Genomic DNA, 11,196 nt, shown 5'->3' with positions numbered 1-11,196 from the left:
TCTTTATTTAGTCATTATAAAATGATACAAAAGCGTGGAAAAATACAATTACAGAAGTGTTACAAAGAAAAAATGGATACATATATATTAATAATAATAATTTTAACGAAGGGGGATTTTAAGGCATTGTAAAAGGCTTTCTGGCTTTATTCTGATTTCTTTTTAATTTTTTTGTTATCTTTTATATTGGGTTTCCTTTTAAACCATTTGCATTTATGGATGAAAACCTTACCAAATAAAATATATGAAGATTCAAAGTAAAGAAATGGCTTCTGAACAGCACACGTTTTACTTTGTTAAGTGCTCCTCTGTGGACCACTTTCTCTGAGTATTCCTTGTACTTCAGTCAAGATGAAAACGCCCCAGGCCAAGGTTCAAGAGGTCATCCGCTTATCAGGAAACATGACTTCAAGCCATAAAGTTTAAAACTTTCTCAAGTCCATCTTGAGGGGAAAATGATAATCATTATCATAATCTGCAGTTTAACAGGAAACCCAGATAGTACCTGAAACTATTTTTTCCACATAACCTTTGAAGCTGTAGGACAGCTGGACAGTTTCTTAAAAAAACAAAAAAAACAACTATCTTTAGTTTTCGTTTCATATGTGTTTCATGTCGTCAAAAATACATGATGCAGTAATTGACATTTGCACATTGGTTCATACTATTTTGTGTCTTTCAAACAGGTAAAAGTTAATCTCGTAAAGCTTCTCTTAGTGAATTTATTTAACCAATGTAAACAGTCTAAGTCCCGCCTTTTCCGGTTATGACGCATGTACGCGGAAGTGCCGCCAAAACCGTCACAGTAAACAGTTACTTTCAAATCAAGTACAGACATGACCGGCTGATAAACAGCTGAGCGAGTTTGAGTCCGTGTGTTTGTTCCTGTTCACAGTGAAAAGGTAAGCCTCTGAAACACTGCTGGTTATCTGATCTAAGTAGAAAAGGCGCACACATGATGGGACACATGTTTATGATATCTAATTTTTATCAACTAGAGTTGAGCTCGTTATAAACTGGACCATACTATTTCTCCTCCAAGGATCCAGTCTTCAAGATGGAGAATGGGGCTGCATCCTCTACAGGAGGAGAGGGCTTCCTCTCCAGGATGGCCCTCAATGACAACAAAGCTGGTATGGAGGGTCTTGACAGGGACAAGATCAACAAGATCATCATGGAGTCATCCAAGGTAGACACCAACAATTCAAATAGACCTGCTCGGTTCGTCCTGCATGACACACCAGTAATCTTTCATTCATAAGAATCTCAGCAAAGATATTTGTGAGAAAGGTCAGAGCTCTGTAGTGTGCTGTGGATAATATGAAATGGGTGGTCCAGTTTTACTGGCTCTGTCCAGCCTTGTGTGACAGTGTGATGACATACAGTCCTAAAAATAGATGTGCTGTTGTAGCTTTTCATTATGTCCGCACTCCAGAATCTGTAACTCTTTATTGTCCTTGTCGTTTCCCCTGCAGGGATCCAGGTTTTATGAGAATGAGCTGAAGAGAGAGCAGCAGGTGAACCAGCGCATTGAGAAAATGATGCAACAAAAGGCACAGATCACAGAGCAACAGTTAAAGAAAGCACACGCTCAGGTAAGAGCAGTTGGAATGATCGGTTTCCTTTAGAGATCACTCAAAAATACATGCAGACAAGTTTGTTTTGCTAATAAATGAAAAAGCTACATCACCAGATGTCAGGCTACTTTATCAAATCTCTTTACAGGTGGAGAAGTTGGCCAGTGAGTTGGAGATGACTCGTGATCTCAGCCGTGTGATTATACATGTGGACATGGACGCTTTCTACGCTGCCGTGGAGATGAGAGACTGTCCTGAGCTGAAGGACAAACCCATGGCTGTGGGATCCATGAGCATGCTGGTGGGTTCAAACATTATGGACACAATTATGACTGTAATTTCTTCATAATTACACTTTAACACCGGACAGACAGAGAAGAAAAAGAAGTTTCCGATAGGTTTAAAATATTTATACTGGAGCACATCATTGTAAATATTCTAACCACGATCCTCACATTGTAACACAGCTATTCGTCTTCATATGCATGTTTCATATTCATTGCACAGTATCATCACTGTAATATTAAAAATCATGCATATTTAAGCCAGAGCTAATGTTATATGAAAAGCTTCAGGACAAATTTAAAGTGTTCTTTCTCTTTCAGTCGACGTCTAACTACCATGCCAGGAAGTACGGGGTCCGAGCCGCCATGCCCGGCTTCATTGGAAAGAAACTCTGCCCCGGCTTAGTTATTGTGCCCACCAACTTTGACAAATACAGAGCTGTGAGTGGTGAGGTAAGAGTGATGGCAAAACACACACACACACACACACACACACACACACACACACAAAGAGCTATGCTATGCAGCCATTTTGTGGCTTCTTGCTTAAAACTGACAGGTGCGTGTGGATTTGTGTCTCTTTGTTAGATTCGGAAGATTTTTGCAGACTATGACCCTCACTTCCAGCCAATGAGCCTGGATGAAGCCTATCTGGATTTTACAGACCACTTGGAGCAGAGGCAGAGCTGGCCAGAATCCTCACGTACACATTACTACCAGGCCAGCAGCACCGCCACAGGCAGGACTCATTTATTCAGAAATGTTTATAAAAAATGATTATATGGTGTAGTGTGTTGTTTGTTTGTCACTACAACTTTTACTGTAGACGTGACAATATAACAGGGAACATTTCTGTTACATGATCAAAGTTTCAGGCATCAGATTATTGTGTGAAGTCTTTTTTATTTATTTATTTGGTAAAGGTGAGGAGCAGCTTCCCCAGGAGGCAGTGCCAGAGGACAAAGACCTCTCTCCAGTCCTTTTTGACGACAGCCCCAGCTCCTTGCCAGGCTCTGATGGTGTCAGTGCTGCTGCTGGTGCGTTTGAGGTGTTTGGGACATCTGTCGAAGAGGCTGTGAGAGAGATGCGCTTCCGCATTGAGCAGAAGACCATGCTGACTGCCAGTGCAGGTGAGCAGATAACCATTCCGACGTGATTAAGAAAACACTTTCCTTTTTGCTTTTATAATTTGAATTCCATAGGAGAACACACATACATACTCGACAAAAGTTAGAGGAATACTCTCCCCACAAAATGACCATTTGTGTATGTTACTCACCCAGTGTTACGTTGAATTCATGAAGAAAACTTTGATTTTTCTCCCATGCTTCCACGCTGAATGACATAACAACAGCAAAACTGTATCAAAACATTCATTTACAAACTCTTAACACAACACATGCAGTGTAATCCAAGTCTCATATATCCAGTCATATGTTCAGTACTTCCCAGACACATGTTTTCACTAAAAGCTTACTAGTTAAAACACTTCTGCAATCTGCATAAGAGTAGTACGCCTGGGTGAGCGTGTGTGTTCAAACTCTGCTCGTGCAGAGCATTGTGCACGTACAGGATGAGTAATTAATATACAAATTGTCATTTTTGTGGGTGAAATGTTCCTTTAAGTATTTCACTCTTCTGGTGTCTTGGATTTCCTCCATCTCCCTCCTCCCTACTCTCTGAATAAACACAAAATTGTGAAAATATGAGAGGACAGGCAGCTCCACTTTAAGTATAATTCATCCTTTGCAACAGCAAACTGTTCAGTGATATAATAAAAGTCTCTCTGGCACATTTTGTTTCAGAATTATGATGATGATTATGCGTATGTTTTACCAACCGTTCATTTGCAAACACATTCAATTCCGCTATTCAATCTTCCAGGAATTGCTCCAAACACGATGCTTGCCAAGGTGTGCAGTGACAAGAACAAGCCCAACGGCCAATACAGACTCCCCTCCACCAGAGAGGCAGTGATGGACTTCGTCCAGAATCTCCCAGTTCGCAAAGTACAGTACACATTGCTCAAACTAAAACATAAACACAGAGCCTCGCGTGTGAATAATTATGGAAAGATGTTAGAATGTAGTCATGTGTTTTTGTATTATTAAAGGCTGACAGATGGGGTGTAAAGTGACTGATGATGTGCTGCAGACGGAGGAAAGATGGTTGAAAGAAAATCTGTATCAATATTTAAAAACTGTAAAAGTGTGTTTGTGTTTGCTTTCAGGTTTCTGGCATTGGGAAGGTGAGTGAGAAGATGCTAAACGCTCTGGGCGTCAGTAGCTGTTCTCATCTTCGCCAGCAGATGGCGTTGCTGTCGTTGTTGTTCTCAGAGACATCCTGGCATCATTTCATGCAGGTTTCCCTGGGTCTGGGCTCCACATATATACCCAGGTACTTCACTGTCTGCTTCATAAAACTCAACACAACTGATTGAAAAAGAAAACAGTCCAGATAATACTTGCTGTCTTTGATTTCACACAGACATGAAGAAAGGAAAAGCATGAGCACAGAAAGGTTTGGTTTCAATGAGAAATAATAGACAGCTGAAATGATTTTGTGAGTGTCCACCTTCTTAACTCTCTCTCATTTTCTCTCTGTCACTTAATCTTTACAGGACATTTAAAGAATTGAGTAAAGTCGAGGAGCAGATGTCTTTTTGCAGAGAGCTCTGTGAAGATTTAGCAGAAGACATGAAGAAAGAAGGTCTAAAGGTAGTGAACGAGGGTTTCCTTGCCTATCTTAGAAACAAATAGACTCTTAAACACAACTTTGGCTACATTTACCAGGTCATACTGTATGTTCAAAGTTTTCATTTCATAGAGACAGTGCCCTAACACTCCGTGTCACTGGTTCCTAACCTGGGGGTCTGGACCCCTACTAGAGGTCGCCAAAGCTTCCCTGGGGGTTGCGAGGCTTTCTTGATTTTAAGGGGTGTAAGAAAACTCTTAAAATATATAGAGAGTAGACCTATATTGTAGGATTACATGCATTTCTGTGAAGAAAACTAAATGAAATTGTGACTTGTAAAGTTTAGATTATTATTTAAGATGTTAACTTTAAAAAATCTCACAGGGTAAGGGCAAGTGAAGACCTGAACAGAGGTATATTCACAAAGCTTTTACTCTCTGCTAAACAGCCTTGTCCTGCATTAGAAAAGTGCACAGTTAAAACAACCAAAGAGCTAAATGAACGATGTCCAAACGCTGGAGAGAAGGAGACACTGAATTTGTCAAAAAAGAAGCCTGTAGGCATGATTGTTTGAAAAAAAAAAAAAATTATATTATAGACATTGAAGTTTATAAAAAGTTACTAAAATATCAGGAAAACAAATTTCCGGTGCAATATGCGTAAATAATCCGCTCAAATTTCATCAACTTGCTGCAGTTATTGCGTTCACATTGGGGTTACTTGTACAGTTTATCAGTTCTTCTTCTATTATATGAAATATCTGTAAAATATGTCACTTAGTCAGGGGTCGTCTGCTTCCTCTATGATAGAAACGGGCTTCCTTAAAGAAAAAGGGTTGGGGAGCACTGCTCCATTTGACTGTCTCAGGCTGAGCAAAGAGAAGCGAAATAAAGCGAGCACAGGGGACATTTGAACACAAACTGACACCACAAAAATGGATTGAGAGAAAAGGGTTGTATTGGTTAAGAAAAAAAAAGAAGTGCCGTCTTATTCTTGGCCTCCCTAGAATCGTCCTGACTCCAAACAGAATCTCATACAATTACCTCAACCTGTTCATTCCCGTTCGAATCGATAGAGAAAGGACTGGATGGCTTGGCACGACCATCACCCCCCTGCCTGGGTCCTGATGTGGCCTTGATAGCTGAAGGAAATGGAGAGCCATTAAGGAGACAGCAGGGGCTACTATCAGCCTTGGAAATGTCTCCCTAGGAGATGATCACATTACTATGAGGGTGCTTTGTGCCGTGTTACTCACAAAATGCATTCTGACAAATCAATCAGAGATATGACAGATTATACAGATTTCCATCTCTCCTCCATTTATGGCCCCTTTCACACAGTATCATTGATTATTCTTCTAATTAAGACATTATAAGACAGCAGAGAGAAATGATTTTAAATGTTTCCCTAATATGAGTTCAACTGTTTCTTCATTTTCCTGAAGGGTAAAACAGTGACGCTGAAGCTGAAGAACGTGAACTTCGAGGTGAAAACCAGGGCGTTGACACTGCCATACGCTGTTGCTACAGTGGATGAGATCTTTGCTGTTGCTAAGGACCTACTGAAAACAGAAATCGACAATGAAAGCCCCCAGCCACTCAGACTGAGGCTCATGGGTAATTAGTTATAGCAGTATAACTTACATGTCAATTAATATAACTTTCTTGAAATAAATCTAAATGATCTGTGACTCACTGCGTGTGGAAACAATAACACGCAGTTGCCGTTTATTTTGAAGTTTTCTCCACATAATTTACTTTTGTGCTCGTAGGTGTTAGGATCTCCGCCTTTGTCAGTTCGGATGATAAAAAGCCCCTGCAGAGGAGCATCATTGGCTTTCTTCAGCCAGGCAAGACTGACTCAAGTGGCTCTCCCCAAGGAACGACTCAAAAGCTTGACAAAAAGCATCTCTCCGATCACTCCCTCCAGACGGGGCCCCTGGCGCAGAAGTACCAGCGACAAGAGGAAGTTCCCATGTGGAGTAAGCAGAGGGGGTTAGAAGGGGTGCAGACTGGTGAGGAACCCAAACAGTCTTTCTTCCAAAGGGCTCATGCCAAAAGACTGCAACTCCAGGCAGGGAATGCCAACACACAAGAGGAAGAACAGAGTGCTTCTGTGATTCCTTCCACAGGCGCTGATGCCCAACAGGGTGTAGAGTCATCAACAAAAGCACACAAGAATAACTGTGCGGCCTCAGATCTCTCAGAACATGACTCAGTCTCCCTCCCAGAGGCCCAAGCTTCCACATCAGGCTGTGGTGGCAAGGTGTCAGAGAGCCTCACCTGTCCAGTGTGCTTCAGGCAGGTGAAGACGACCGATCTGAATGTCTTCAACACACATATAGACCAGTGTCTCAATGATGCCTCCAGTAAGCCCAACCAATGCACAGTTTCTGACTCGGAGTCAGATGTGGATCTAGAAAACGACCCTAAAGAATGTGAAATGGTGAACAAATGTACAAGAGAGTGTGAGGTTGAAGTGGAGAAAGCAGAGAGCAGTAAGGAGTTGGAGGTGAACAGAGGCGATCCTAAGAAAGACCAGTACAGCTCAAAAAAACAGCCCGGGAAATCAGTGGTTTTGTTAATCAGTGGTGACAGCGAAACGGTGACCTCTCCACAGCCTCAGTCATGTAATGATAAAGGCCGCGTCCTCATCTGCCCAGTATGTCAGCTGACCCAGGATAGCAATGACCTCACTGTCTTCAACCACCACGTTGACCTCTGCCTGAACCAGGAAGTCCTACATGAGCTGGGGGGGCAGACATCATTTCCCATAAATCCACCCTCAGTTATAAATAGCAAGGCCAGAGGTGAGTGTGTGTGTGTTTGTGTGTGTGCGCGTGTGTGCGTATGTGTGTTAAATGAGGTTGTTCAGTACTTCCAAACTAAACAGGAACTACTCTGTGCAGTATAATTATCACCCTACATCATTAAACCTGTAATTTTTCTTTTTGGCCATTTGGGGGCAGAAGAAACCAGTTGTGAGCGCAACATTGACATATCACCTTTTCAGTTACTAGCATTTTGAGCCTTATTACTCACTCTCTTTGAGCCTTTTTTTTTTGGTCTCTACCAACTCCTAACACAAATATCTGTCTCTTAAGCTGCTAAATGCTCCACTGTGTTTACCAACTAGTCACCAATTGTGTCTGTCTGCTGTTTGGTGCTGAGCAGTAAGTGTGCTAAGGGATTTTTTAAGATGGTCGCTGAAAACGGATGCCTGCTGCAGCTGAAAACAACACGATGAAAGCCGTGAGAGTGAACCAGAGAGCTGAAATTTGCTTTAAAAGTACCTGAGTGACTAATAGGAACAACAGTTTTTTTAAACTGGTCCAGCACTGAGTGAAACCGCTGCAGCCAGCAGCCGCGAAACAGGCTGCAACGTAACCACTTGGGGCATGTTTGCACTGTTAATTTATGTCCACGATAAGTGCATGTTTTTGACAGTGACAGGCTCAGATTAATATTTTCAGTGTCTCACAGTTTATGGAAAGGATCCCAACAGAGATAGACATTTTTGTTAAGAGGAAGATCCTTTTTGTTTGACCATAAAACAGCCCAGAAATCACCATTACCATACCCACCAGACTCCATCTAAAAAAAACTGTAATTTTATCATCATAAAACACACTTCATTCAAAGTCGACAGAAACAAACTAGAACTCCCTAAAGCCATCTTGGTTTGTCTCTCCACTGTCCCAACAATCACCAACTCTGGTTTGGTTGAAATAAACCCTTAATTCATCCAGTTAAATGTAAATACATGCCAGCTCTGTACATGCTAAAATGACTGCTTTTTAAATGGAGTCTGGTGCGTTTGGCCATGGTGACTTCAGAGATGGTCCTGGTTAAACAAAAAAGATCTTACTCTTTGGCAACAAGGTCTATCTCTGTAGGGATTCTTTCCATTCTCCCCATGTTGTCAGACACTTAAAATAACAATCTGAGTCTGTCAGCACTGTAACAAGCACTGTTATTGTATGTGAAAAGATGGTGCAAACATGCCGTGAGTGTTTACATTGCAGCCTGTTTTGCAGCTGGCAGCTGCAGTGACCTTGCTCAACACTCAACCAGTTTAAAAAATTGTTGTTCCTATTAGTCACTTAGACACAAAAACATGGGAAAATAGAGTCCAGGTTGAAAAATACAGAAGGTACCCTTTAAACTGCTGTAAAGCTGAGACGAGCTGCAGATTCAGGTGATAATTCTATGAAGAATCGCCTTACATTATTATAAAAAATACTGATTACAGCCACTTTAATAATTCATTTTGTTCCTTGAGTATGTCGGAGTGACAGGTAAGTCAGTGTTTCCTACATGGATTTAAAGTATGAGAGTGTTTCTGTCTCTGCTGATGACAGATAGGATCCTGTTAGTAACTCCTATGAACTGTGACTGTATGACATCTTTGGAGTTAACAGAAGGAATCTCTATTTGGGAGGATGTCGGTGGCCTATGACCTTGTTATTTACTGACAGTGACATTGTGTGAGATGTTTGTATCGATTCCTACAGAGAAGAGACATCTCATTTCAGCCCATGGGGCTTCCTTTGCCCTGGTCTTGGAAATGGCTAAATCACTTTCTCACCTATTCATTTCCTACAATGAACTGCACCCCGGTTTCCTCTTAAACAAGCCTGCCTCAGAAATTGCACTCTTTATATCCCTGAAGAGGTGTTGCAATTGTTTGCCTCCTCAGTGGATGTCATTTTTTTTGTCAGAGAGGAGGTTTTTTTTTCTATCAGTGTTCATGAGTGTTGTCTCTGTTGGCAGACAGAGGCCGTCTCCTGCCGGTGCAAGCAAGTACAGGCAAAACCAAACGGTGAGACTGCTTGTTTACAGATTGTCGCTTCACAGAAGGTTGACATATGAAATATAGTCAATGTGCTGTGGGTAGAGAAGTAATAAGAAGTGCTTTAATTTATAAAAATGTATGGGTTTTTTTCTGACGTTTAGACGGGGCTCCCCTTCCTCTCCTCCTTCTAAAAAGGCTAAAGGCCTCTGCCCTCGCAACACCATCGACAAGTTCTTCAGGTGACAGCCATGTATGAAGAATATTCATCCTCGACTGGAAATGAAAAAACTTCTCTCCTCTGTCTCTCTTCAGAAAACCTGTAATTAAGATCACATATATAAGAAGCTTAGTATTTGCACTATTATGCCTTATTTGTTTTTTATAAGCCATTCTCTGGACAAGAAATTAAAGATGAAGATAAGCATAATGTTTTTGTTGTATATGCAAAATGGATCATAGGGATATTTATTACATGCTGAGTGTTGGTACTTTAATTTATGTTCATGACATTATTTTATTCAGATATTATCAGTAATATCAATTTGTATTTATTGTGTTTTCTAATAATGATTCTGTATATGTTTAATAATGAAGATAAGAGAATTCTTCTATCGTGTAAATCAAAGTTGAAATAAATGACTATTTTGCAGAAATCTGGCTTTAGGTGATGACATTTTAACAATTAAAGGTCCAGTTTGTGGGATTTAGTGGCATCTAGAGGTGAGGTTGAGGAAGTGAAACTACACCACTGTGCCAAGCGATTCTGAGAACTATGGTGAAAGCGTAAATGGGACAATCTAGAGCCAGTGTTTGGTTTGTCTGTTCTGGGCTACCGTAGGGCAATACGGCGGACTCCATGGGAGAGGACTTGCTCCTTTATGTAGATATTGAGCGGCAGCTCTGAGGCTGAAAAATGAAGCCAACACCGAAGTGCCAAAAACTGCAGTTCATCAAATGGCCACTGGAGGCTGGCTCCAAAACAGGGTAAATTCCCATAGACCCCCATGTATAGGTAATTACAACGTTCATGACAACTGAATGGGTGGTTAGTTTTTATCTCACTGACCCATTTACATTTTAGTAAGACTTAAAGTTACGCATAATTAAGGGAAGGGCCACTCTGATAGGCTGTTTGCGAGGCATCACCACGGTTTGTGAGTCAGATTCAGCCTTAGCTCCTCCACAGAGACAGCCTCTTTCTGATGTATGGCGAGCCTGGTCTCACTCCGAAGTCGCCAAAATTCGCTGCTCGGGCGGTTAGCCTCTGTGCTCCCCTGGCTCAGAGGTTCTCTCGTATTGCAGCTACGCCTGGATCGTGTGTAGTGGTTACGCTGCTGTGTGTCCAACAACTTTTTTCCTAAATCCAACCATGTGTTTTTGTTGTTAAAGGAAAAAAAGTCAATTTGTGGCGTTGTACCTACGTAGTGCATGGAAACCAAACATATGACGACGTCAGAGTAAGAATTGTGTTGATACGGTTACCTCTAGCTCCAAAAAAAAAAAAAAAAAAACACAAGCCAATAGGTGGGTGGGCTTACTGAAGAAATGCACAGAACTGGGCTAGTTTAAAGTAAGTTCATGACTTAAGCGTTGTTAGTTTTAGTCCTGAAAAGATCCCAGATGCATCCCAGAGCAACAAAGGACTGTGTTGCCTCAGGTTGTGTGAATGAACGATTGCTCCTTAAGAATATGTGTAACTTGTCAAACTTCCCTGGACAAACAAGTTAAACCGCTATTAGAGAATTAGGTTAATCTTTTGTAAATGTTGAATGTGTTCACTGGAATTAAAGTTATGAAACACTTGCTATAACACTTTTATGTCATTCGATGCTTGATACGGATGAAGC

The 11,196-nt window shown here is 41.2% G+C and overlaps 1 protein-coding gene across 2 annotated transcripts; it reads left to right on the top strand.

The window, feature by feature from the left end:
* The first annotated feature begins 790 nt into the window (after positions 1-790).
* On the top strand, positions 791-9,964 carry polk (polymerase (DNA directed) kappa). Of its 2 annotated transcripts, none has more exons than XM_049579561.1 (15): positions 791-902; positions 1,043-1,189; positions 1,476-1,595; positions 1,726-1,878; positions 2,183-2,314; positions 2,450-2,600; positions 2,785-2,991; positions 3,746-3,870; positions 4,092-4,258; positions 4,349-4,381; positions 4,482-4,578; positions 6,000-6,171; positions 6,327-7,364; positions 9,332-9,376; positions 9,511-9,964. In XM_049579561.1, exons 2-15 carry the CDS (start codon positions 1,058-1,060, stop codon positions 9,603-9,605), a joined length of 2,667 nt encoding a protein of 888 aa, XP_049435518.1. In that variant the 5' UTR covers positions 791-902; positions 1,043-1,057; the 3' UTR covers positions 9,606-9,964. The 2 variants fall into 2 exon arrangements, with proteins under 2 accessions (XP_049435518.1, XP_049435519.1); XM_049579562.1 differs by having other exon boundaries at positions 9,328-9,376.
* Positions 9,965-11,196: the final 1,232 nt, after the last annotated feature.

Source organism: Epinephelus fuscoguttatus, linkage group LG6 (genome assembly GCF_011397635.1).
Source record: "Epinephelus fuscoguttatus linkage group LG6, E.fuscoguttatus.final_Chr_v1".
Classification (NCBI taxonomy): Eukaryota; Metazoa; Chordata; class Actinopteri; order Perciformes; family Serranidae; genus Epinephelus; species Epinephelus fuscoguttatus.
The sequence above is the reverse complement of the archived record's forward strand: the minus strand, read 5'-3'. Positions and strand labels throughout refer to the sequence as shown.